At 65.4% G+C, this 26485-nt stretch overlaps 1 protein-coding gene across 3 annotated transcripts in view; it reads right to left on the bottom strand.

Annotated features, from left to right (window-relative positions):
* SH3TC1 (SH3 domain and tetratricopeptide repeats 1) overlaps positions 1–26485 on the bottom strand; it is a 46914-nt gene that overhangs the window by 6927 nt on the left and 13502 nt on the right. Inside the window, exons 1-14 of one of the 3 annotated variants that reach the window (XM_042985021.1) lie at positions 25141–25298; positions 19388–19609; positions 17893–17967; positions 15691–15818; positions 14961–15066; positions 14062–14208; positions 13190–13394; positions 12316–12392; positions 11383–11578; positions 8817–8950; positions 7052–7093; positions 3710–5368; positions 1524–1704; positions 366–516 (exon numbers count right to left, since the gene is read on the bottom strand). In XM_042985021.1, coding sequence (XP_042840955.1) covers positions 366–516; positions 1524–1704; positions 3710–5368; positions 7052–7093; positions 8817–8950; positions 11383–11578; positions 12316–12392; positions 13190–13394; positions 14062–14208; positions 14961–15066; positions 15691–15818; positions 17893–17967; positions 19388–19577 — 3291 coding nt within the window. In that variant the 5' untranslated portion in view covers positions 19578–19609; positions 25141–25298. Of the gene's footprint in view, positions 1–365; positions 517–1523; positions 1705–3709; positions 5369–7051; positions 7094–8816; positions 8951–11382; positions 11579–12315; positions 12393–13189; positions 13395–14061; positions 14209–14960; positions 15067–15690; positions 15819–17892; positions 17968–19387; positions 19610–25140; positions 25299–26485 lie in introns of those variants that run through there. The other 2 variants (XM_042985022.1, XM_042985023.1) reach the window with 2 other exon arrangements.

The raw sequence follows: 26485 nt of genomic DNA, 5'->3' as shown, positions 1-26485 counted from the left end.
AGTCCAGGGTGGTGGTCCTGGGCTGGGAATACAGGAACAGGAGTCCAGGGCTTGGGGGTCCAGGGCTGGGGGTCCCGGGCTTGGGGGTCCAGGGCTAGGGGCCCAGGGCTGGGGGTCCAGGGTGGGGGTCCAGGGGTGGGAATACAGGGCTGGGGGTCTAGGCTTGGGGGGGCCAGCACTGGGGGTCCAGGGTGGTGGTCCTGGGCTGGGAATACAGAAACGGGAGTCCAGGGCTGGGGGCCCAGGGCTGGGGGTCCAGGGCCTGGGGTCCTGGCCTGGGGGTCCAGGGCTGGGGCCGCACTAGCAGCTGGCACACAGCAGGTGCCCCGCCGGGGGAGGGGATGAAGCACAGGGCGCCCCAGCACCTGCAGGTACACGTCCACCAGCTCGTTCTGCTGGAGGATGTAATAGATCTTCCCCGCCTGCAGCCAAGCGTGCGCCTCCTTCTCCTTCTTCTGCAGGTCGATGAAGATGCCCAGACTGCGCTTGGTGTAGTCCAGCGCGGACCTGTAGGCCCTGGGATTAGAGCGGGGGTCAGAGCTCGCGCTCCCGGGCCCGCTGTCCCCGGGGGAGCAGACCGGGCTCTTCCTGGTGCCCGTCTGCCGGCTTTGGCTCGCCCGGCGAAAGTAAGGGAGGCTCTTTGGAAGGAAACGGGGACGGGGAGCGGGCCATCCTGCCCCTGCCCCACTCCCCGGACACAGGCGCGCGACCTCTCTGGGTGCAGCGGGGAACGTGTGTGTGGGCAGAAATTGAGAGACAGCCTAGGCCAGTGGTTCTCAAACTCCAGTGCGGCCGCGGGAACCTATTCCCAGGGTTTCTGCCGCAGCAGGTCTGGGGTGGGGCCCGAGAATGTGCTTTTGCAGCGAGCTCCCGGGCGATATTCTCCCCCACTTTGAGAAGCAGTGATCAAGGTCACTGCCCGTCGGTCCTACTGTGAAACGGAGGCCCAGGTGGGAGGGGCAGGGGCCCCCTAAGTCCTGTGGAAACCTGGCTCCTTCCCTGCCTCTCAGTGAGTCCCCAGCCGGGAGGGGTGTTACCAGTGACGTTCCCGGGACCGTCCATCTGATCGGGATGGTCAGTGTGGGCGTCACAGGGGACAGAGGACCCTGAAACCCTGCCCCGGAGAGGCAGGTGGGACAGCCAGCTATTTCCCCGTGGATGAGAATCCTTCAGGTACACGTGGCCACTGTCCTCACATCTGAGGGGACAGCTGGGAACAAACTGCCTGGCCCAGAGCTGGGCTGGCTGGTGGACACTCAGGGCAGGCAGAGGTCAGCTTACAAAAGCCACTGTGTCATGAAGAATGGCCCAGGAACGCACGGTCTGCCTCCACTGTGGTTGTACGTGGAGACGAGGGGACACCCTTCAGGGGAACCCTGTGCCACGAGCGCTGGTGGGGACACCCCCAGGCCGGCCAGCTCGGAGCTAATCTGACACTAAGGAATGAAGTGGTCCCTGAGGAGGGGCCACCCCAGGACCAGGGCCGGGGTCCTCCCCGCCCCGCCCGCGGAACCGGCCCTCACCGCTCGGTGCCCAGGGACAGGTAGAGCCGGCTGATGGTCTCCAGCAGCTGCCCCTCCAGCACCTTGTCCGCCACCCTGCGGGCCAGCGACAGCTGGAACTCGTGGTAGACGACGCACTGGGCCTCGCTGGGCATGACCGTGCTGTAGAAGTGACAGAGCCTCTGGACGGCAAGCAGCTGGCCTGGGCGGGGAGAACGGGAGGAAGGCATCGCCGTCACGCACGGCGGTGACATCTGCAGGGTTTGAAGGCCCCTGCCGTGTGCCTGCCTCCTCCATGACTCTGGTGGGGTCAGTGCAGCGGGGAAACTGAGTCCAGACCGGCTACGCGATCCGCCCCAGGCCGCACAGCCAAGAGCACGCCGTGATGAGCCCGGTGGGGCACGTCACAGTCACGCGCTGACCGCGTCTACACGTCCCGGGCCCGGGGGTCCTGGCCAGCCTCTCCCACCGCACCGGGCTGCCTGCTTCTGCTTCACAAAACCCCTCCTGGGGTGACGGACAGGCGCTGCCTTCACCCCACGCCGACGAGGCAGGGAGCACCGGGCTGACCATGCCGCAGGCGGGCACACTGAGTCTGGGGCACACAGCGCGCAGTGGGGCTGCGATTCAAACCCAGCTCCCGGCGTTCCGGAGCCAGCGCTGCCTCGCGAAGCCAGGCTCCGGCCGAGAACGGCCGGGCGCGCTCCCCACCAAGCGGACCACCGACAAGGACACAGAAGATCAGAACTACACGGTGACCGGGGAGACCGCACATATCGCGTTCTCAGTTGCCGAATCAGCGGGCGACGCTCCGTAAATGCGAGAGCCTGACGTCTTACAGAGCGTGATCTCCGGCGACAGCGGGATGAAACCAGGAATCGGTAACGGACGGGAGTGCGGGAAATCCACGAATACGTGGACGTGACAAACGCACTGCCAGACGGCCGGGGGTCGCGGGAGACATCGCGACGGGAACCGGAAGGCACTCTGAGATGAGTGGAAGTAAACGCACGGCAGACCCTGACCCCGCGGGACGTGGGACGCGGGACAGCCGCGTCTAGAGGGACTTTCTAGCCGTAAATGCCTACCTTAGAAAAGAAGAAAATTTTCAGACGCAAAGTTTAAGCTTCCGCCTCGAGGAACGAGAAAGACAGGAGGTACCTACATCCAAAGCGAGCAAAAGGAAGGAAAAATAAAGATTCAAGAGTAAAGATAGAATAGTGACGTCGAGAATCGAAAAAACAAGAGAGAGAAACGGATGAAACTGAATGACGGATCTTTGAGAAGATTCACAAAATGGACTCATCTGCAGCCAGACGAAGAAGAAAAGGCATAAATGATCGGGATTAGCCGTGAAAGACGGGATGTTAGCACCGGCCTTTCAGAAGGGTTTATGCCAACAAAGGGCAACCCAGATACAACGGATGAACCCGGGGAGACCCAGGCTGCCAAAGCCAACTCAAAAAGGAGCAGAGTGGCCCTCAGGCTCCTCGAGGTTCAGCATGGGGCAGAGGGGACAACAGGGCTGTGAGCACAGACAGGACCCGCCCGAGGCCACCGGGCACATCTGGGGACCCAGCTCTTGCTTCTTTCTGGAGATCCGCAGGGTCCCCTTCCAGGCTCCGTGAGCGTCCGAGTGTTCTACAACCCTCAACGGCTCCCCAGGGCTCTCGGGAAAAATGCCAAACCGCAGCCTGGGGTCCCGGATCCCTGCCTAGCGCCCCCAGCCAAGGTGCTCGCCACGCACCACCCGAGGCACCCACCCCAAACTCTGCATCTCCCTGCATGGCCCAGCTTTCCCCAGGGCCTTTGCAGGGGCTTCACCGTCTGCCTGCCCTCCATCCTATGCTTGGCTAAACCCTCCTCCACACGGAGGTCCCACTCGTCGGGACCGGGAGCCCCCGTCGTCACGATGACACCCCCTTTTGCGGCTCCCTTACCCGGGCATCTGTTTCCCACCCTTGGCGACCGGCCCCCGTGAGGACCGCACGGGTGCCGTCTGTGGCTGGAGCCTGCCCAGAGCCTGGCGGGCGGGCTCCCACGAGAGCCGCCCCGCAGCCGGCCTCGAAGGCACCCGCAAACACCTGCGGGTTCCCGCCATTCGACGCTCTCGACGGCGGGAGAGTCGAGTGCCCCGGGCGCGCTCTGGACGGACGCGGGGAGAAGACGCGTTTCGTTTCCGCGAAGCCGGCGTGCCCGCCACTCACCTTCCAGGTGGTCCATCTCCGCGGCGACCAGAAAGGCCCACTCGTAGTAGCACTTGGCCTGCCGGGCGCGGGCCCTGCGGGCGCACAGGCGGCCCAGCCGCAGGAGCACGCAGGTGAAGTCCTGGCCGCCCTCCCCGCCGGGCAGCCGCGAGAAGAGCTTCACGGCCTCCCGGCAGTAGTGCTGGGCCAGGCCGCCGGCGCCGGCCCGCAGGCACAGGGCCCCCAGGTTGGCCAGCGCCACCGCCTGGTTCCTCCACCGGCCCCGGCCCCGCGCCACCCGCAGGGCGCGGTAGTAGCCCTCGGCCGCCTGCCGGGTCCTGCCCGTCCTCGTCAGCGCCACGGCCGCCACGTTGGCCATCACGCCCTCCCGCTCGGCGCCGGCCACCGCCCCCTCCCGCACGCACTCGAGGACGCCCAGGGCCGCCGGGCTCCGGCCGCCGAGCACGTGCAGCCAGGCGAGCGCCAGCAGGTAGTCCAGCGCCAGGCGGCTCCCGGCCCCGGCGGCCGCCTCCGCGGCCTGCGCCATCAGGGCGACGGCCCTGCCGTGCTGGCCGTGGCCGCTGTGCAGCCGGGCCAGGCTGGCGCACAGGGGCCCGCGCAGCGCCCGGCCCGCGCCCGGGCCCAGGGAGGCCAGCGCCCGCCGGAGGTGGGGCGCGGCCTGGGAGGGCGGGCGGGGCAGGCGGGGGGCGTTGCGCAGGACCAGGTCCACGCTCCGGAGCGAGGCGCGCAGCGAGGCCCGGGCCCGCAGCGAGGCCGCCCTGACGCAGCCCAGCGCCAGGCGCGGCAGGCACCGCCGGCTGTAGGTGTCGGCCAGGAGCAGGTAGCAGTCGGCGGGCCAGGCGGCCTCCGGGGAGCCCCAGGCCTCGTGCAGGAGCAGCAAACGCTCCAGGAAGGGCAGGGCCTCCTCCGGCTGCCGCAGGCGGGCGTGGTGCCTGGCCAGCAGGAAGCAGGCCCGGGCCTCGGCCTGCGGGCTCCGGCCGGCCACGGCCCGCCGCAGGGCGTGCGCCAGCAGCTCCGACCCGGCCCCGGTGCCGCAGCCGTGGCCGGGCGTCCCCAGCAGCAGGGCCGCGGCCTTGGGCGTCACCTGCGCGCACCTGTCTCTGTTCCTCTGCTTCAGGTGGACGGTGGCCAGGCTGCAGTACACGGCCGCCACCAGGAAGAGGTCGCCGAAGCGGCCCCCCAGGGCGCCCAGCGCCTCCTCGAAGTACACCCGGGCCTGGGACAGCTTGAGCCGGCGCACGCACAGCCGCCCCAGGAGGAAGCAGACTCTGGCGAGGGCCATGGGGAGGCCGGCCTTCTTGGCCGCCCCCCGCGCCCGCGCCAGGAGCCCGGCCAGCTCCTCCTCGTCGGTGCGGCCGCCGCACAGGGCGCTCAGCCCCGGCAGGGAGAGGTCGTACAGGCCGCGGAAGCAGGCCTTGTAGCCGGGCGCGTCCAGGAACAGCAGCAGCGAGCCCAGGGCCTCCGGGTCGGTCCGGTCGGCCCCCGCGTCCAGGCAGAAGGGGGGCTCCTCAGGGTCCGGTGGGCTCGCGCCGCCGGAGGCCGCGCAGAGACCCCAGGACTCTGGCTCCTCGGGGCAGTCCTGGCGGGATTTCAATTCTTCCAGAACGTTCTTCACCTTCTGCAGGGTCTCGCGTGGCTCTGGGTCCCGGTGAGGTGATTCTGCAAACCACCAAAATCCCCCGGGTGGATTAGAGGCCGATCTGGGCCTAGGCCGGGGTAAGGGACAGACATCCCTCCGAGCCTCGGCACCCCTGTCAGGTGCTGCCCGAGCCTCCCCTGCCCGAAGCCCAAGATTTACGCGCAACGCCGAGCCCAGCGCCTCGCACCCGGTGCGGACTCGGTCGTGGTTATGAGAATAGGGATCGATCTGGCCGAGCTTTTTGCCGAGTAACCCCTTCCGATGCTTCCTGTTTGAGAGCACCGCTCAGCGACCAGGGTCCTTTCCCCTCCAGGAAAAGCCACGTAACAGATGGACACGTCCACATTCCTGGCTGCCCCCGCCTCCGTGGGATTTCCTCAGCACTTGGGGGTCTCCTGTCGGGTGCAGGACTCCCGTGAAATCATCATGGGCCAACCAGAGCTATGGGGCAGCACGTGCTCGGGAGCCACCCCCAGAACTGATGAAACCCGCCTCGATGGAGGACAATGTTTGGGTCCCTGGTCCAGCTCTCGCCCGGGACCACGTCAGCTAGGACCCCCGGGTCTCCACCTTCACCCTGGCTGCTTCGAGAATGTGAGGCCCACAGTTACTAAAGGGTTAAGAAGGAAAGGGACGAGGCGCTGGAGAACCTGGGGGCACCCGTACCCAAAAGTGCCCGTGTGCGGGGCTGTTGGCTTCAGATGGGGTCAGTACCCAAAGACACAGCCAACGAGCAAACAGCTACGCTCCTGCTGGAAAAACACGAGCTTAAAGGGGAATTTGTTTGCAAGGAAAGAACCAGAATCTAAAGACTCTTCTGTTTCGAGTTCACATAAAAAATACGTTCAAAACTAACGCTCTCTTTATTCGTCCGTAAAGTCGAGGAATAAAGAAGAATTCAGTGTGGTTCAGCAGCAGACGTCTGACCTGACTAATCCGACGTGTAGGTGCGCATGCGCCCCCCAACCTCGCCGCCCCCACCCCCTCCCATCCCGGCGAGTCCTGCCCTCCTCACCCAGCAGAGGCCCGGGCTGGAGGGAGGGCCCGGAATGGCCCCGGATGTCCTGAGCCTCCCCATCGAGTACCCCAAGTGGCCCCTCCCTGTTTCTACTTAGGTGGACCCCAAAGGGTCCTCGGGCATTCAAGTCCCCAGATTCTCCCCGATGCAGACCTTCTGTGGGGCGGTCAAGATGGAGGTGTGGAGGGAGAAGGAGGGGGTCTCCCTTACCAGCTCCCAGGGGAAGAAGCAAATCTTTGAGGGGCTTCTCCAGCGTGAGACTCCAAACCCAGCCCCCCGCACCCCCTTCACCCTCCAGACCCAGCATTTCACTTTCTCAAAGCCGAGAGTTTCAGATGTTCTAGGTTTCAAGAAAAGAACCCATGGCCAAGTACAGGCCCGGGCAGTGGAGGGGACCCCCACCTTAGCTGGGGACAGAGCGGGGACAGCCACGGCCGGGGCAGTGGAGGGGACCACCCCCCCCTTAGCTGGAGGGCTGGTGCGTTTGCAGGGACCACTACCACAGCAGGGGGGAGTTTTGCCCTCACCTCATCCCCTCCCCCTGCAGGACGGACCCCCTCCCGCCTTCCCCGACGGAGGTGTGAGGTCGTCGCCCAGAGCCCCATCCGCACCCAGCTCTGTGGCTTCTGCACCCCCGGGCCCAGCCCCTTGCCCGGAGGGACGCTGCCGTGTGGGGAGAACCCACCTTGTTCTTCCAGCGGCTCAAAGTCGGCCTCTTCTAATCTGTCTGAGAAGGGAGAGAACAGAGGCATCACCCTCCGGCCAGCACCTCCAGGTCGGGGCCGTGTCGGGACGGGTGGGGACACCAGGACAGAAACACTCCAGTGACCTGAGGGGCTGCAGGGCTGGGGGGAATCCCCTGGTCAAGAGGCCAAGCCCTTCCCTAAGCCTCAGTTTCCACCTCCTGAAAATGGGCTGACGCTAATTTGCTGGGAAAAGACGTGTGAACTCTGACAAATGCACAGGGTCCGGGAAGCTCAGGGGCGCCGGGCGGAAGGGGGCCCCCAGAATGTCCCCCCGAGTGGGGGGCTGACATGGGTGCTATGGTCAAATTTAAGTTTGCCTGTTTAGGAAGAGAAACCAATTTGTGGGACCTGGAAAGTTTAACTGTGTTACTGGTGGAAAAGTTCCCGATGCGCAAGTCGTGTCTGCTCCAGGGCCGTGAGGAGTGTGTGTGTGCGTGCACATACGTGTAACTGTGCCCGTGTGTGCATGGATGTGTAGGTGTATGTGCATGTGGATGTGTGTGCTGCCTTATTTGAGTGTGCGCGTGTGTAAGTGTGTGCACGTGTGTAAGTGTGTGTGCACGTGTGTGAGTGTGCGCGTGTGTGAGTGCACGCGTGCGTGTGTGCGCGCGTGTGTAAGTGTGCGCGTGCGTGAGTGTGTGCGCATGTGTGAGTGTGTGCGCGTGTAAGTGTGCGCGTGTGAGTGCGCACGCATGTGTGTGCGTGTGTGCGCGCGCATGTAAGTGTGCGCGTGTGTGTGCGCGCGCATGTGTGTGTGCGCGTGTGCTTCATATGAGTGTGCTGCGTGTGTTGTAAGCGTGCACGCACATGCCGCACGTATGTGTAAGCATGGGTGCACATGCGTGTGCTGCACATGTGTGTGAGTGCGTGTGCACACGTGTATACTGTGCGTGTGTGTAAGCGTGTGTGCGCACGTGCATTCACCTCCGTGCACAGGATGAAGGAACCGGCTAGATTGCACCCCCCGCCCCAGGCAGTCCCCCAGCGGGTCTGTTCCTCTGTCGCCTCTGTTGCCGATGACACGGCTCCCGCCCCCGCCCCCCTGCACGGCAGCCGACAGAGGGTCCTTCCTGAGCGCAGGGCAGTGCGGGGAGAGGGAGCAGCACCGTCTTTAGGCGCTGGTGGCCCTGGGGTCCGGCCCCGGTCCCTGGCGGTCAGGCAACCAGGCCAGCCCACAGCCACGTGAGCCCGGGCTCCTGGTCCTGTCACGGAGGGCGGTCACTGTCACCCAGGCTGGCGGAGCAGCAGCTCGTGGGCAGCGGGCCGGGCCCCCGTGCACGGCGGGCACGCCTCGCGGCCACTGCGGGCATCTCCCTGCCGCTCGCCCCGTCCCCCTCTCTGCCTCTGGCCCGCTGCCGTCCCTACGGGCCCCTCAGGCAGCAGCAGCACCTGTGTGGTCACCTTTAGGTGCCCCGGGGCGGGCCTTCTTGAAGGGACACGGGGAGGGGCGTCCCGAGCGGAGCACGGAAGCCAGAACAGTCCGCGCTCCGCCGAGGGGACGGGAGCCCGAGCAGCCCCGGTGCCGGCCGGCCGGGGCTCGGGTTCTCCCGGTTCGGCTGCAGACCCTCTTGTCCTTCTGGGAACCTGCCCACAGAAACCGTCCTAAGCACCCAGGGTCTGATGCAGGTCCTGCGACGTCCCCGCGGCCAGGGGGAGGGGAGGGAGGAGCCGTGCCCCCCGCCCCCGCGGCGCCCTCACACCTACCCAAGTTGTACACGGTGCACGTGTCCGCGCCAGACATCCTCCTCAGCAACTGCCTGGCGTCCTCGTCCGAGAAGCGCCCTTCGTTGCTGAAGAACGACCTCTCTTCCTCATCGAGAAAAATCACGTTTTCCAGCCTGGAGGAAAGAAGGTGCTTTATTTACAACAGCACGTTTCCTGCCCAAGACCCCCATCTACTCTCCCGTGTGACAGACACCCCCGTCACACCTGCTCTGTGCCCGGCGGCCAGGTCACCGGGACAGAAACAAAATAGATCCGGCCCACAAGGCCCCCCCGGTCCAGCTGCAGGCGGAATGTACGTATCACACGTACGTGTGTGTGCACGTGGGTGTGCACAAGTATGTGTTACAAATGTGTGCGTGTGCACGTGTGGACGTACAGGTCAACCCCTTCGCATCACGAGCTCCCGGGCTCCCCACGACGCCCAGCACAGAAATGGGGCGCTCCTGTCCCCGCCAAGTCCGGGAGATGAAAAACGGGAAGCGGAGAAGGGAGAGAAGGAACAGGCACGTTTCGCTCGTGGGACTAAATCACCAGCGTTACGTGAAACTCTGAAATGCGCCTGGAAACTGGAAGGAGCTGTTTTGAGACGTTAAAGAAAATCTCAGAGTAGCTTCTGGTACATTCAACAGAACAACAGGCCCGTGTGCCTCAAAGACGTCAGTGTCCTAAAGGACCACGAGGCGAGGGAGGAGAGGCTGGTGGCACGAGGCCTGGAACTTTCTCTGGTTCTCCGGGACACGACTGGGACGCTGGCAAACCCCGAGTGTGGCCTGCAGGGCGCTGCTCCGTCACCGTCCCGATCCCGAAGGGCGCGCGGCGGTGCCCAGGCGGGCGTCCTGGCTTTAGGAGACACGCGCCGCGCCACTCGCCGGGAAAGGGGTATCCTGCTTACAACCACCCCCGACGGCGTCAGTACGAGAAGGAAAAGCGGGAGACGAATGTGACAACGTGCCAACACTTGGGTGACCGGGGGGAAGGGATTACGGGAATTTGACGCTCGTCTTGCAACCTCCCTAAGTCTGAAATTTTGCCAAAATAAAGGAAAAGAAAGGGCAGAGGCACCAGGAGGTGGTTCATGAAACAAAGGATGAAAACCCAGGGTCTGGAACAGGAAAGATGTGCAATCAGCTTTTGTGGAGCGAATGAGGGGGTCCGCGGGGCTTTCCCAGGCTTCCTGCCCAGGCCGCGGGATGTCAGGGCCAGAGGACCCCTGAAGACGGGCGTGGGAGGCCAGGTCCAGACCCAGTAAAGGCCCTGTCCCTACGCCCACCTTCTCTGGGCTCATGACTGAGGTCTTGACAATGATGCTTCAAGCCCAGGGGAACGGAATTGCCACCCAAGGATGGGCACAGCTGTGCCCACTGACCGCTCCCCAGGGTGCTGCTGCCCAGGGCCGCACCGTGGGGACACTCAGAATTCTCCAGAAGGGCAGGGGCGGGCATGTCACCAGCAGGGTCTTGGGGGTCCCACAGGGAGAGGAGCAGGTCCCCAGGGATGAGCCGTCGGAGACGGGGCCTGGGGGCCAGTGAGAGCCCCAGGAAAACTGGAGGGCAGGGATGGAGAGGGTGTCTCACGTAGGGGCACACGTGTCAAAGCAGACTCGTTCCGGAAGGGGCCTGATGGCAAGGGGCAGCCTTTGACATCGGCGGTCACCAGGGTCTGTGTCGCGGGGGGCCTTGAAGGCCAGGCCTAGAATCTCGAGCACCTGACTTCGGCTCAGGTCATGATGTCGTGGTCTGTGAGTTCGAGCCCCGCGTCGGGCTCTGTGCTGACAGCTCGGAGCCTGGAGCCTGTTTCAGATTCTGTGTCTCCCTCTCTCTGCCCCTCCCCTGCTCACACTCTGTCTCTTTCTCTCTCAAATTTAAACATCAAGAAAAGAAAAGAAAAGAAAAGAAAAGAAAAGAAAAGGAAAGAAAAGAAAAGAAAAGAAAAGAAAAAAGAAAAGAAAAGAAAAGGGAGTGGCAAGGTGTATGGGGGTGAATAGTGTCCCTCAAAATTCATGTCCACCTAGGACCTCGGGAGGTGATTTATTCAATGAAGGGTCTTTGCAGATATAACCAGTTGAGGTGGGGGTCACACTGGGGCAGGGTGGGCCCTAATCCAATGACTGGTGTCCTTATAGGACGAGGCTCGGAGACACGTGCTGGGGTGAGGAGGCCGTGGGAAGACGGAGGCAGAGACCGGGGTCATGTGGCCACCAGGAGCTGTGAGGAGGGCGCCTCCAGAGGAAGTGGGGCCCTGTGGCACCTTGACTCTGGACTCCTGGCCCCGTGGGCTGGGACAGAATCTCCACCTGCTGAGCCAAGCCCCCCGGCGTGGGATGTCGTGTATTTCAGAGAACAGCCCCGGGCTGCACTTGGAGGAGGGACACGAGGGGTCCAGATAGGAGGCTGACGCCAGCCCTGGGGACAAGGGAACAGGCGCCCGGGCGGTGGCGAGGGGGAGGGTCAGGGGTGCCATCCGGGACCTCGTCCACGTGTGTCACCAGGCTGCCCCCGGGGGTAGGGGAGCGGGCTCGGGAGCGGGCAGGGCCTCAGCCACTCACTCAGACACTTGGCCCTGCACACTGATGTCACTCGTGCGCACAAACCCGACCTGGCCCGAGGCCGTGTGCCGGCCCAGGCACCAGGGCAGGCCGGGCACCCGGGCGCCCAGGACCTCGATGACGTCACCGCCGCGGAAGGTCAGCTCTTCAGGCCCGGAGCCCTGGTAGTCTGCCACTGCTGAGGCCAGGCCCACGGCTGCGGAAAGGAGGCCACGAAGTCAGTGCTGGGGGCGCACCCCGGGGCTCTTGTCCAAGAACAGCTGGTCAGGGCTGCCACGAAGTGTGGCCGCTGCACCCAAGGGGCTGGACATCTAGGGGCCCCCGGAGGGGGCGCTTCCTCCGCACAGCGAGCATGGGAAACTGAGGCCCAGAGACATTAACTAACTTGGCCCAGGGCGGACGCGGCTGTAAACATACATCCCTCTCCCTCGGGGCCTCGCAGCCACTTCACCGGTATACAGGGCCCTGCCAGCTTGGGGCAGAGCAGAGAGCACTGGACCAGGAGCCCAAGTCAGAGCCCCACTCTGGCCTTTCGGGAGAAGACCCAACACCTAAGCCTCCGGACCCTCATGAGCTCACGCGGCAACATCAGTGGGAGCCTAGCCCTCCCGTCCCAGGGCCCTCTGAGGTGTCTCAAGTGCGGCCGGAGAGAAAGCAGTGCCTGATGGGTGCTCTGTGAATGGGACCCTCGGGGCTCCCCGGAGGCAGCGACGGGGACGCGGCCCGGCTTCCCCGCACCCCGTGCGACGAAATCCGGGCCAGCCGGTGGACCTCTCTGAGCTTCGTTGTCGCAGCATGAACTGCAGGGGATTCTAGCCACCCCCTCTGGCTTGGGGAGGATTCAGGGCGAGCACAGAAGCTTCCAGAATGCGGGTGCCTGCCCCTCCTTGCCCACGCCTTTCCCAGGGGAGAAAGGCCAGCGAAAGCATTTACCCATCAGCGGAACGTCCGACGTCACAGGGCCGCTCACGGACTCGTCGACGGGGTCCCAGGCGACCCTGAGGGCCCACCTGGAGGGAGACACGAGAGGATTTCAGATGGGAGGCGAGTGGACGATGCGTAGACGGGATAAGTCAGCAGCCCCCAGGGACCCAAGCAAATCTCACCACTTGCCACCATTATGCACATACAGGCACACACACACACCTGCCCAGGTGGGCAGCCTCAGACCTCGGCATGTGGCCGTGCCTGCAGGGAGTCCCCTTCCCTTCCTCCGGCTGGCCTCCTGAGAAACCTCCCTCCATTAGCCCGGGACAGCAGCCAAGCCATTGCCAACTATTTCACAGATTCTAAGCATCAGGTCATCATCGACTTTCTCTCTTTGCTTTGGCTGCCAGGAAGCTCCAAGCCAAGTTAACGCCCCACGCTCAGCTCCTGAGCAAGAACTGGCGTGCTACCCAAGCTTCCTCTGCCTTGGTTTTCATCTGTACAGATTTCCACATGCCTCCTTCCTACGGGTGCACGGTAGGCAGCTGGCTCCCGTAAAAGCTTTTCAGAACGAGCTAGAACACGAAGCAAGAGCTCCACGCTGCACAGTCTGGTGCCATCGAACGCCAGCCCTGCCAGGGAATGTCAGCCTCCTCGGGCAGCTCGCAGCCCTGAGGCCCAGAGCTGGGCTCACTGTCACGGCCACACACCGGAAGCAACAAACAGGGTCAGGACCGGGTCTGCCTGGAGCACCGTCCAGCCCCTCTGGCTGAGGCTGGACCAGCGCCTGGGGGCGGGGGGCGCGGTGGGGGCTCCAGGAGGCCTGACGACACACAGGATGGGCCGGGCCGGAAGCGGAGACACAAAGGTCGGTACCTACTGATGAAATGGGATCAGAGGTTCCGGAGCGGCCACCGCTGCCGTGTCCTGGGAGCACGTGCCGGGGCTGGGCGCCTTAGAGTCCGCTGCCGGGGCTGCGTCTCCCTGGGGGACCCCCGCGGCTCGCCTCGGGGGCTGCGGGCCTGCGCCCCGGGGGCTGGTGGTCACTCTCACGTGGTGGTCGGGACACAGGACAAAGAAAGGGCCTTCGAAGTGACAGACAGTGGCCTTCAGTGTGGGACCCACCCGTCCCCGCCAGGCCGCACGCGGGAAGGCAGTCCTGCGGGGTCTCCCCAGCCCCGGTCTCTGCCGCCCCCCCCCCCCCCCCGGGACTGGAAGGCCGGCGCCGGCCTGGAGTCCCAGCTCTGCTCACACCTGCCCGGGGAGCCTCGCTGAACCTCAGACCCTCGGGGCCTCAGTTTCCCTTCCTGTGGTCCCCAGGGTCCTGCCTGCCGGGACCACCCCCGGGAGCCCGGCCACAGCCGGCCGGCCGCCTTTCTTCGCGTCCGCAGCCAGGGCGAGACCGGCAGCTGCATGTTCTGTTTGCTGCTGACCCGACCCAATGACGAGGCCACCTCGGCGCTCAAAGCAAGACCGCGTCGGGTCAGGAACCCGGGATGGCGGTGCCACTTGGCAGAAACGCTTTTCTCTTCTTTCCTGGGGGCCTGGCCAGGTTTCTACAGCGAAGTGACAGGGCCTGGGCGCTTCATGGCTGGGGTGCCCCCCACTCCCCGCATGCTCCTCCCTGCACGAAGCCCCCGTCCGTCCCGGCATGCACACTGGGGCCTCCAGGACCCTCCTGCGGCCCGTGGCCCCCGTGGCCCCAGCGTGGTGTGCCCCCGGCCGACGTCACCGTCACCATGCAGCGCTCACCCTCCTGGGCGAGGAGGATCTCCTGTGTCCGTGTCAAGGCCTTCTGGTCCACGTGGACTTGGATGGTCGTCTCCTCGTCTTCGCTGGGCGCGAGCAGCCAGAAGGCCTGGTCCACGAGCAGGTTTTCCAGGCAGTGGTGAGTGAAGCCTGGGGGCCAGATGGGCCTGGTGACCGGCAGGCCCCAAAGGGAGACACGGAAACCTTCACAGGCCGGCGCGGGGGGAGCCCTGCCCTGCCCTGCCCTGGGGCCTCGCGGTGCCGTCTACAACCCAGGCAGCCCCGGGTCTGACCACCTGGGCTGTGAGTGGACCGGCCGTGACCGTGGGCGACACACTGGCCTTCTGTGACCCTCAGTCTCCTCGTCTCTGAGACGGCACAAGAGCCTTCAAGGTTGAGTGTGCTGGGGGTTTGGCACAGGCCCCGCTCAAGGTGTGCAAGATGCCTTTGCTCTCATTGTCCACTCTGTCCGTCCTCAGACCCAGGTGGTGGGGCGAGGTCCCTGAGAGGACGCGGCCAGACCCTCGCGGATGCCTCCCGGCAGGCTGGGGGCGCTTTAGAGCCCTTTGGATGAGCTGGAAATAACCCGGTCTGCGCTCAGCCAGTCTGAGCTCAGCGTCCCCCGAGGTCTGGCCGTGCAAAGCTACCACACGGTGCAGCGCCGGGAGGAACTCGGGGCGCGGCCCAAATGTGGGCACAGACGGGCGTGCCTCTGTGCCCCCACCCATCACGCCATTTCCCCCCCGAGAGCAGGTGAGCGAGCCCCACTGCCCAGGCCGTCGTGAACAACCCTAACCTGAAGCCCGATCTATGACATAACGTGCTAGGCGTGTGACAAGTGTCCTCCGGCGGGGGGGGGGGGGGGCTCCCCATAACCAGCTCTGGGAAGGTCACCACCTTACCAAGAGCGTGGTAAGTGGAGAACTTCCAGATCTCTTCGAAAGTCTTAAACGACACCACAATCCGGTCCTGGTCACTGTGGATAGACAGCAGCCTGGCCGATAACTCCTTATGGGGAAGAAACAGCCCCGGGGGCCGTCAGGCATCCGACGGCCGGGAGGAGCCAGCCGTGGCTCCCCAGTGCCTCTGCCCAGCCCTGCTCCTTCCCTGAGCCCCTGGGGGCTCAGACTCTGGGCCCTGCTCTCGGTGACTCCGCACCAGGGACAGCAGGCTCTCGGGCAGGCTGGGCTCTCAGCCCCGTGCAGCCCCTTGTCTCTCCCAGCCCCTCCCGCGGCACTGATGCAGACGTCCACACTCACCCTGCACCCGTCTCCTCTGACCCCCGTCCCGTGAGCTAACTCCCCTGCTGGTGATGGGGCATTGGAATAACACCAGAGGGTACAAGGCACAGCGTCGTGTGTCCTGGGGAAGGGGAGCACCTGACACGCTGACGACGGAAGCCACTCTTCTAATCTGGAGCCCGACCCTCAGTAAGCGGCCCGCGGGATTCGGCCGCTTGCCTGGCCCCACGAAGGGCGGCCAGTCCCGGGGCACCGCGCTCGTGCTCGCGTGCCGTCTGGACCTCCCCCTCCTCCCGGGGCCACCCCTGGCCTCTGTCCCCGTTCTCAAGCCCGGAGCCCCTGCTCCTTCGCTCCCGCGGGCTCGTTTTCCACCCAGAGGAGCCAGACTCACCCCCAGCACGCTGGCCACTTCGCGGCTGTCGTTTTCCAGCAGGCGGAGCCGGGCCCGCATTGCCTGCTGCAGGCTGGGGTCTGGAAGCCCCGTCTTCCTCCGCACGGCCAGCAGCTGCAGGGTCAGGTCTGGAAGGGGCCAGCGCCCAGCGAGCACTCAGCAAAGTCACGGGGGTCACCGTGACCTCCAGCCCCGACCTCTCCCACCGCCGAGCTCCAGACGGGGGCGTTCGAGTGTCAGCGGACACCCGCAGGCACCCCAGAGCCCACCGTCCTGCCCCCAAACTGACCCTTCCGCCTCTGTCCCATTTCCAGAAGGGCCCCCAGCCCCCGCCCTGCAGACCAAGGACACCTCCCTGCACCACACGGCACGAGGGTCCACCTCGTAAAACCAGCTGTAAAACCAGGCCCAACCCACCGTGGCACCCCTCCCCGGGGCCCCGGGTCACGCCCCCCGCCTCCAGACCATCCTCTGGTCCACGGAGAGCCGGGGGGTCCCTGACACTGAGCTCTGGCTCGCTGTCTGCCCCAGCTCTCGGCACCCCCCCAGGCAGTGCCATCCGGTGTCCTGAAGGGCGGCCGCCAGCCATGCGGGAAATGTGAGCTCTGGAAATGTGGCCAGTGCATCCGTGGGAAGTAGATTTTAAATTTTATTTAAGTTAAATCGGAACAAAAGCTCCCCGCCCCCCCAGCCCCTTCTGTCCCTCCCATCTAGCCTGCGGCCTCTCGGCTGCCCTAGGACATCAGGACATCCCCCCACCCTGCCCCAGGGCCTTTGCACTCACCACATCCTCCACCTAAAGCACTCTCTCCCAGATCAAATCCTGGCCTGCCTGCCTGGCTGCCCTACAATTCAGATCTCGGCTCAAGTGCCCCAAGCCCACCCCCACCCCTGTCCTCCTAAGAGGCCTCCGAACCAGGCTACGGAGATCCCCAGGGCATGGACTGCTCCAAGGAGGTGGAGGGGGATGATGCCGGAGGAGAAGAGAGGGGGAAGGGAGAGAGAAAGGTGGGGGCGGAGAAAGAGAAGAAGGGAGATGGGGAGGGGAGGACAGGGGAAGGGAGGGGAGAGAAGGGCGGTATGGAGACTTCTGGAACCTGGCATCGGCCCCACTCCCCCAGCAGGAAGCGTGGCCGACATTTCACAACTGGTTCTAAGATGTGCCCCTGCTCCCGTAAGAGGGAGGGACCCAGAAATAATCTGCCGCTTGCTCAACGCGCCCGGTCATCCCGAGTGACCACAGGCAGAGCCGGCTGCCCGGAAGGAAAGTCGGAAGAGGAGGGTGGCGAGGCAAAGGTGAGCCGCCACCGCTGGGGGTCAGGAGCAGGGGCTCAGGGGTAGGGGGCTTCTGCCCGCCCCTCCCCCCCCCCCCCCCCGCCACCCAGGGCTGCCTCCCGCATTTGCGCCCCGGAGAAAGCCCCCTGGCCCTCGGGGCCCCCTCCCCAGAAGTCAGTCCTCGGCCGCCACTCCCAAGGGCCCTGCTCCTTCCTCTGCGTCCCTAACCCGGTTATGTCCCACCTGTGACGCCTCCCCAGAGTGTCACTTCCCCTGCATGTGGTCCAGCCTACTGGGCCGTGTCCCCTCCTCGGGCAGATGCAAACACAGACTCCACAGGAGCCCTTTCCAAAGGCAGACAAACTCCAGCCTTCGGGCCCCAAGTGGAAATGCAGAGTCCTGGGCCCTCCCCCAGCGGGGCTGGATGGGAACCTGGGCACGGGACCCGGCCATCTGCATTTAGGAAGTCTCCCTACCCCCACAGGGATCCTCAGGCAGGAAGTCTGGGGACCACACTTTGAAAATCACTGGGTTAGGGGCGCCTGGGTGGCTAAGCGTCTGACTTCAGCTCAGCTCATGATCTCACAGTCCGTGAGTTCGAGCCCCGCGTCGGGCTCTGTGCTGACAGCTCGGAGCCTGGAGCCTGCTTGGGATTCTGTGTCTCCCTCTCTCTCTCTCTCTCTCTCTCTCTCTTTCTCTCTCTCTCTCTGTCCCTCCCCTGCTCACACTCTGTTTCTTTCTGTCTCAAAAATAAATAAACATAAAAAAAAAAAAAGAAGAAGAGGAAATCTCTGCGTTAGACTTTCCTGAACCCGCAGGCCATGGGACAGTGAGGGTGGGCGTAAGGGGGGGTGCCCAGGGACCCCACATTCACGTCCCCACCCACACTGAACCCTGTGGTGCCATGTGGCATGTGAGGACATCTACCTGTGGGGCAGGTTCCCATCTGGCCGGGAGGGGTCCCAGCAGCCGGCCCAGAGCCGCCAGGGGCCGGGGAGGCATCTGTAACACAGCAGGTTTGGGGGTCAAGGTCAGAACAGGCACAAACCCCCCCAATATTTCTGGAGGAAAAGAGGTGTGTCCGCACACCTGCGAGGGGACGAGGACGGGGCGGGTGTGAGGGTCTCCCTGTGCTGTGCAACAAACAGCACGAGTGTTGTCTTGCTGTGCCGGAGTCTAGAAAGTTCTCACCGGCTAAAACCAAGGTTTCGGCAGAGCCGGCTCCTGCTGGAGGCTCCGGGGGGTGGGATGGGGGCGGGGGGTGGTCTGTCTCCAGCTCGTCCGCCCCCCTCGATCTCTGGTTCTTCCTCCAGTCTCAGAGCCAGAAGCCCGGCAGCCTCAGTGACTCTGATTCTGACCCTGAGGGTTTTTTTCCCATCTCAGGATCCTCGACTCACCCCCACCCCTAAAATCACTTCTGCCGTACGTTCTGGGGATCAGGACGTGGACTTCTTTGGGGCCACCGTTCTGCTGACCCCAGAGGAGAGGTGACAGCCCGGAAGGAACCCAGAGTGCGGGGCAGACAAGGCTGTGTGCTGATCAGTCTGTACCAGTCACTGACCGAGGGTGAACCGCGCCCCCTCGGCCTCGTGAGGTGAGCAGGGCGCGGCTGGCAACCTGGCTAGGGTTGTGGACGCACCCCGAAGTGCAGGGTCGGTGGAGGGGGCTCACGCAGGGCAAGCCCCCTTTGGGAGACCCCCAACGGGCAGCCAGGCAGGGGACCGGGAGGAGGGAGGAGACGCGAGGACAGGGGAGCCTGGGGAAGGGCAGGAGGCACAGGCCGTCCCTGCCTCGGGGAGGGTCTTTCCCCTCCTTCCCTCATCTCCAGAGCCCAAGGAGGTAGACAGCGGGGTCCTGGAGATCACCTCGCCACCCCTCAGGTTCCCAAGTGGGGAAACCGAGGCCCAAGTCAAGCCAGTGACAATCAGGATTACACCAGGGCCCGGGCAGGAGCGCGGCCATGCTTCTCAGAACAGCCTCCTGAGCCCACGTCTCTGGGTTCATCTCCCCCCTCCCCCCCCCAGAAAGAGGCCCTGCCTGGTCCTTGCCCGGTCCTTCCTGGCCACTGGGCCCCTCCCAGGGCGTCCTCCTCAGAGGAATGGGCTGTCCCATCCTGAGCAACCCCAGGGCTTTATGTCCTGAGGACAAAGCAGGACTGCGGGAACGCAAAGGTTTGTAACAGAGCCATTCATCGAGGTGCAGCCGTTCTAGAACTTTCCCAGCCCCCTTCCCCTTCGCCACGCCAAGTTCTGCTATCGTGGACACGCACCCCTGGAGAAACACTAGCTGGGCCCCCGTCTCTCGCAGGGTGAGAGGGCACTCACGGGGCACGGGACTCTGTTTCGACCCACACTCTGGCCGCAGACACGGCTCCGTCCGCGGGCGGCTGGACAACAGGGAGGACGGTCCGAGCTGTACTCACCACCTCTGACCACCGCCTGGGCTTCCTCGGGCCCCACGCGCTCCCAGGCGACCGACGAGCTCACGGCCACTCTCTGGACCTCGTGGCCGCGGCCACCGCCTCCCGAGGGCCCCGCAGGCCCCCTCCCCATCGGGGCCGGCCCCTCGCCAGCCGCGTCCCCTGGGCCCTCCATGACGGGCGGCGGCACCATCAGCACTGGGGGCTCCGCATGCCCGCTGGCCGCTGTGGGGAGAGCAGAGGGTGGTGGTCAGCGCTGAGGCCTCTCCGGGAACACGGGTGCCCACGGAGAGGCCGCCACAGGGGCCGGGGTCAGGAGAGAAGCCTCCGCTTTGCCCGGGGGGTGTCTCCGCTTCCTTTCAGAGGTCTGTCCGTCTGTGTGTCACCGCTTCCCCGGCTAGGACGACCCTCCGAACCCCCAAGCCCCCAGCCACGTGCTCTTCCCGAGACACGTGCGGCGTTTGCCCGGTGATGAGGCCAACACCGGCCTCGCCTGCAGGTGGACAGACGGGGCCCCGTTCTTGCCGGCCCACGGGCCACTAGGAAATAGCTCAGAGCCTGACCCGTCCTGGTGCTCGAACATCCCTGCAAGCACTGGACGGATGTGTGGGAACAGGGAGCAGAGAAGTCCTCGTGGGGCACCCGGCACCTTGCATTTGAGATGAGTCCCCCCTCGTGTTCCGTCCAGCCAGAGCTGAGACGGACTCCCCCAGAGGCAGCCACTCGGGTCCGACTCGCACAAGCCTCAGTGTCGCTGTGATTCTGGCCCCGGGTTCCCAAGAGATCCCGTTGCCCCTTACAGCGATCCCCTGGGCTCCAGCTGGCTCAGCGGGCTCGGCCTGGGCTCTCGTGGGGCCGCTGGAACGCGGTCCCATCCCACTGGTCAGGAAATGGGCCAGGTTCCGGGCCGCCGCGGAGGAAAGGAAGCAGGTGGGGGACGGCAGGGAAGGAGGAAGTGGCCGAGGCAGAACCGAGGTGGATCGGGCCACTGCTCCCCACCCCGGGCGCCCTTGGGCCTCCCAGCCACCCTCCCCCCCTCCCCCCCCCTCCCCCCACCAGGAGCTGTCATCATGCTTCACTCGTGCCTGGGGTCACAGATGAGAGGCTGTTACAAATGGACACACGGTGCTCCTGGGGTGGGAGCTCTGTCACCACTCAGGACACAAGGCAACAGAGTCCCCTTTCCAAAGGAAGGGGGGGGGGGCGGTGGCAGGGCCAGGGCTGAGGAAGGGAGGGGAGGACTCCCAGCTGTGGCCATTGGGACCGGGTGCAGCCAGGTCTTGGGGACACAGGTGGCAAGGGATGGCCCTGCTCGGTCACGTTTCACATGGAGGTCGGTGAAACAATGCTAGGACGCACAATTAAGGGAATCCCCCTTATTTCGGGCCTCCCTGATCCCTGATGATGAGCTATGGGATTTCAAGCCAAAGCCGGAACAGGCCGGCGGGAATCCCCTCTGCACAGAGCACACAGAGACAGGAAAACACCCCCGGCCCCCCTCTCCGGGGACAACAATGCCAGTGTGGCTTCCTCCCGGCCCACCCCCTTCCCGACGGATGCTGGGGAGCAGGGCCCGGGCAGCGGACAGAGAACTCGGAGGCAGCGGCCCGGAGAGCCCCACCGGCCCCCGGCCCTGCCTCCCCAAGGCACCTGCTGCCCATGGCAGGAGGCAGGACGCACACTGGGGCAGCCGGGGAGGCGCCGTGGGTCTGGGGTGCAGCACAGATGAGGTGAAGGCCCCCAGAGGCGTTGAGCACCCCCACGAAAGCTGAGGAGCCACTGGAGCGTTTAAAGCCCGGAGTAGCGGGTTTGGTTCTGTGCCTTGGAAAGTTCCCTCTGGCCCTTGTGCAGAACGAATTGAGGAGGTGGAGACAGGGCCGCCCTGGGCCTTGGGTTTATTTCCTCCCCTCAAATTTTCACCAAAAACAAAGGGGCAGCTGGACCTTTACTAGACCCAGTGTGGAATATTTTCACAACTATTTACAGAACCCCATCCGCTCAAAGCCCCTGTTCCCGCCTCCCTCCAGACTCCCCAAACCCGAGGACTGGAGAGCGAGCCGGGTTCCCAGAAAGCCACCCGCACGTGCCAGGGCTGGTTCGGGGGCAAAGAGAGCTCTCCTGACGCTGGAGGTGAGGGGAAGGGCGCCGGGCAGCCAGGAGGGGCGCAGGGGGAGGTGGGGACCACGTGTGGAGGGGCTGACAGGTGGCCGTCCACGTTGCCAACGGCACGGTGGGGCAGAGCCCCAGAGACAGCCAGACGTCCAAAGTCGCTGCAGCCCTGCTGTCTCAAGGGGGGCAAAGCATGAGTAGCCTCACAGCTGGGCGAGTGGAGAGCGAGGGCGGGGGCCCAGACCTCAGGCTCCCACCCCCTGACCCCAGGGGACAGGCCGACCCCTCCCGCCTTGTGCTCCTCCCAAGCTGAACAGGACGCGCAGGGTCACCGGTAAGGCCCCCGCCCTCCCTCCTTCCTGGCCTTGGGGATTAGTGGTCAGGGCTCCCGTGGGAGCCTCTGCTCGTCCCCCGACACACTCAGTCCAGTCACACGTGTCCTCCACGGGCTGGGCACCAGCAGGCGTCCCAGGGGCACTGGGCAAGCGGTGGCGGCTGGGCCGGCGGCCACACACGCCCCAGGCTCCTGGATGGTGACTCGGGGGGGGGGGGTGGGCCTCGGCCCCCAGGGGCTTTGCCCGGCCCACCGCCCCGCGGACCCTCCGTTTCATTCCCCGAAATGCTAGAGCCACTCCTGCCGGGGCCTTCTCAGCCCATTCCAAGTCAGGATTGCCTCTACAATCCGAACGACAAAGGCGGAAAGAAGGAAAAGTCGGAACGGCCACAATAGCTGCAGAGGCAGGGCTCCCGGGTTTCTGGTGCCCCTCGTGTGGCCTTGCCAGACAGCCCCTCACTACGGGGAAACAGGGACCCTCCCCGCCCTACAGGGACCAACACTCCCCCAGCAGCCCAAGGCCCCCAAGGCTTACAGAGGCGATGCCCCTGCCCCTCCTCCAACCGGGACCTGATTCCCATCTGAGGGGCACAGCCTGGCGGGGGGGGGCAGGAGGCACCTGACCCAGGGAGCAGCCAGCACCCCACCCCCTCGCACACGGCCAGGCCCCACAGCCCCTCCCCTCTCCAGGGATGCTGCCAGGGCCCAGGGGAAGAAGCCCGCCGGGGTCTGCAGTCACCCAGGGCCGTCTCCACACAGCCTCGTCACTCAGGCCCTGGTGCCTGCACCCCCTGCTCCCCGCGCCGTCTCCCTCCTCGAAAGCACGAGGCCCCCTCCGCATCTTCCTGGATATGGCTCCGCGTGCCGGCCGCCCGCCCCAGCCCCCAGCCACGTCCAAGCCCCAGTTGATTCTTTCCCTCCTCGCCTCACCAACTCTGCTCCCCACACCTGCTCCCGCACCGCTGCCCGCCACAGGTGGATGTCAGGACCGGGGTGCTCAAGGGGCTTTGAGGTCAGTCCACCGTCCTTCTGCCCTTCCATTGCGAAGCCCACGCAGGGCCCCAGGCCTCCCACCCCGCCGGCCACGTCACCCTTCAGGGGACAGGTCCGCGTCCCCACCTTGGGTACAGGAGGGGCCCCGGCAGCCGGATGTCAGCCTTTCGTTCTGCCCGCCTCTGCCCGCGGGTCAGGACTCGCCCGTCCGTGTGTGCGTCCGGGCCCATCGTCCGGGCTCCCGGCAGCCTCAGGGACAGCTTCCTGAGGAAAGGGGAGGCTTCCTGGGCTCACAGACCCTCCCCCCTGCTCAGTGATGGATGTGCCCGAGCAGGCGGGGCCCCCAGTGACAGGCCTCAGCCCGGGGTTCCTAGTCGCGGCCGGAGATGAGGAAGTGAGCCCAATCTCTGCCCGGAGTTCCCTCCCCGCCGGTTCCTATAATGGCCTTGCCTGGCCTCACAGGCCGTGGCTCCTGCCGTGGACGCGGCTCCCACACTGCCGGGGCCGCTGACCTGCGGCCCTGGGGGGCTGCTCGCTGGTCACCATCAACGGCAGACTCTCCCTTCCGGCCTTTCCCTCTCTGTTCGGTGTATCTGGGACAAACCCAGGGGGCACCTGCTGGGTCCGCAGCAGCCCCCAGGCCCTGGCCAGCGCCCAGCCCAGGAGGGGGGAGTGTGGCCCCAGAGCACAGACACGTGGGGTCGATGGGCCGGGAAAGCCTGCGTGCCCCCCTCAGCTCACCTGGAGGGTGAGAACGAAAACTCGCGCCTCACGGGGACGTCGACCAGTAAACAGATGGTACTCCAGGGTGGCAGCTGGCACTTAATAAGTGTGGGTTTAGCAGAGGGCGAGGTCGTACCCTTCCAGCCCGGAACACGTTCAGGGAGGTCTGGTCGGAGCATTCACTGGGCTCGTACTGAACAAATACCTTGTGGGCCCACGCAGACCTTGTCCAAGCTCCAAGAAGCATCTCTTGACAGCTGTCTGGTCACCCCGGGACTGGGGTGACCAGTGTCCCCCAGATTCGTACCCACCAGGGAACCTCAGAAGGTGTCTTATAAGAAGAGGAGGGACACAGACAGACAGACACGGGGTGGGGGCCATGTGACCACAGAGGACAGACGGAGGATGTGGCCCACCGCCCAGGAGCGCCTGGAGCCCAGGAAGAGGCGGGAAGTTCCCTCCCCTGGAGCCCCTGGAGGGAGCTCGACCCTGGAGACACCTTGATTTTGGACTTTGGGGCCCTGGACCGCGAGAGAGGTCTCATCGCCGGCTGCCGCGTGTGGGGCTGTGTCGCGGCCGCCCCGGGGAACTAATTCACCTGTGACCCCCGCGCCTGCTTTCTCTGCCAGGGGCAGGATGGAGCTCACCCGCGTCATGGGATTTTGTGAGAATCAAGTCAGAACGGCCCATACGGGACGCGTCGTGGTCACCGACAGCGGTGCTGACGTTCTGAACAGACACTACCCCGAAGTGCTAACCAAGCACGGCCGTTTAATCGTCGTGACGACCGAGGGAGGGGGGGAGGGGGCTGCCACTGTGCCCTTTTCACAGGTGGCCAACCTGAGGCTTACAGCCAGGGACCCGGCCCCGCCGGGGTGGGGGGGGAGCACACATGGGATTCGAACCCAGAGGAGCTGAGTGCAGCACCTGTCTCGGGCCCCCGCCCCGCCTCCCGCCAGGAGTTCAGCCACAGAGCTGGGGGTCCTGGGGCGCCTGGAGGGGTCACTGGACGCCGGGAGAGGGTCTCAGTTGGTGTGCTGGGAGCACGTACCCAGGGCAGGACCTGGCGTTGGAAATCCTGGGCCCGTGTCCTCCCCCACGACCGTCTGGTGGGTGCCCCTGGTCCGGGCACTCGCCCCATCTAGTTGACGGAAAAGAGGCCCAGGGTTGGTGACCTCGGAGTGGCCAGGCCACCGCTGCAGAGCCACCCTGGGCTGTCTTGTGGCCTCCCCTGCGGCGTGTGCCCGAGGTGGCGCCGTTCCAGGGCGGGGGACGAGACCCCCGAGACCCGGAATCCCTTATCGCAGGCCGCGTGCTCAGCCGGGGGACAGGCCAGCTGAGCGCCCGCACGGAGTGGGGTCAAGCGAGCTCACAGAAGCCAGGCTGGGCCAGCGTCCCAGAGTCCCGGCTGCCGTCTGCTAACCGGGACCCAGACCTCCGGGCTCCCCAGGCCACGGCTCTGCTCCCACGGTCCCAACACAGCAGAAAAGGCTTCGAGAAATCCAAAGTTGAGAGGCCGTTCTTAGACCCCACCGTGCGCGGCAAGACCCGACTCCGGGGCCAACACCTGCCCCGCCCGGCCCAGCGCCCCCCATACCTGCTCCCGCTGCTCAGACGCCGCTCCCCGCCCGGGGGGGGGTGGGCGGCAGGACCGCAGGCACCCGGTGGCGGCTCCCGGCCCCTCCTGGCTGGCCCCGCGGGCTGTCTCGGCCGCCCACAGCCCAGCTGTCCGCACCGCGGCTGCCACCACCCCCTGCTTCCTGCCACACTTCCTCCCTGCGCCCCGGGCCGGTGGCGGCGAGAGGTTGGCCCAGCGCGCCTGCCTGGCGTGGATCCTTAGCTCCTCCCTGGACCAGCTCCAGGCCCGGCCGCCTGCCCACCGCCCAGCCCCCAGGCTGTGAGAGCCGGGGAACCACCCAGGTTCCAGCCTGGGCCCCGGGCTTGGGGAAGTGCACCAGCCGCTGGCCGAGCGGCCCCGCCAAACCTCAGCCCTGCTCTGTTCCTCTTCCACTTGCCCCACACGGACACACACGCACGGACACACGTGCAGCCCCGTCCCTCTGCCAGGTGCTACCCCAGCCCATTGGCCCGCCAGGGACAGATCGGGGTCGGACCACGATTCTCCTTGCTCCCTGACTTCCCACCGGCTCTGGGCCCCACCTGGGGATCTGGGCTCCGCTCACCAGGGCGGGGGGGTGGGGGGAGAGCTAGGCAGGGAATGAACTGGGGTCAGCCCGCAGCCCCGTCCTCCCGTGTGCTCACTGAGGCAGGGGCACGGCTCCCGTCGGACCCCAAGAATCACCGCAGGAAAGCCACCTTCTCCCCTGTCCTGTGCTCAGACGGGCCAGGCTTTCACACTGGCCTGGATCAGACCAGGAAAAAATCTCCAATTCAGTAGAAATGTGACTGTTTCACACACAGTGAAACTGAGGCTCAGGGAGGTCACGTGATATGCCCAAGGCCAGTGACGATTAGAAGAGCCCAGAACGGGTCTGACAGATGCCAAAGCCCCGAGGCCGGGGTTTCTAAGGGCCTCACTGCTGACACTTGGGACGATCGCTCTTTGCCGTGGGGAGTGGCTGCTGTGTAGACGTGGGATTTCAGCAGCACCCCGGCCCGGCCAGCAAGATGCCCGTACCACCCACACCCCAGCTGTGACGGCCACACACATCTCCAGACATTAGTCACCTGGGGGCAACGGTCCTCACCCTCCTGCCCGCCTGTCCTTCCTCTCACCGGTTCCTGGTGTCACCCACGGCCACCCAAAGTTACCAATTCCCCTCCCTCCCTGCGGGGCCAGAGCCCAAGTGCCTCACTGGGTGGAGCCGGCCACTGAGGCCGAGAGCGGGCGAGGGTCTCCCTCTGGGGGCTCCAGCAGGTCACGGGCACAGCCATGCCCGGCACACACCCAGCCCGGCCACCCCGCCCGCTGCACAGAGACC

Source organism: Panthera tigris, chromosome B1 (assembly GCF_018350195.1).
Source record: "Panthera tigris isolate Pti1 chromosome B1, P.tigris_Pti1_mat1.1, whole genome shotgun sequence".
NCBI lineage: Eukaryota > Metazoa > Chordata > Mammalia > Carnivora > Felidae > Panthera > Panthera tigris.
Note: the sequence above shows the minus strand (reverse complement) of the source record. Positions and strands in the feature narration are given on the sequence as shown.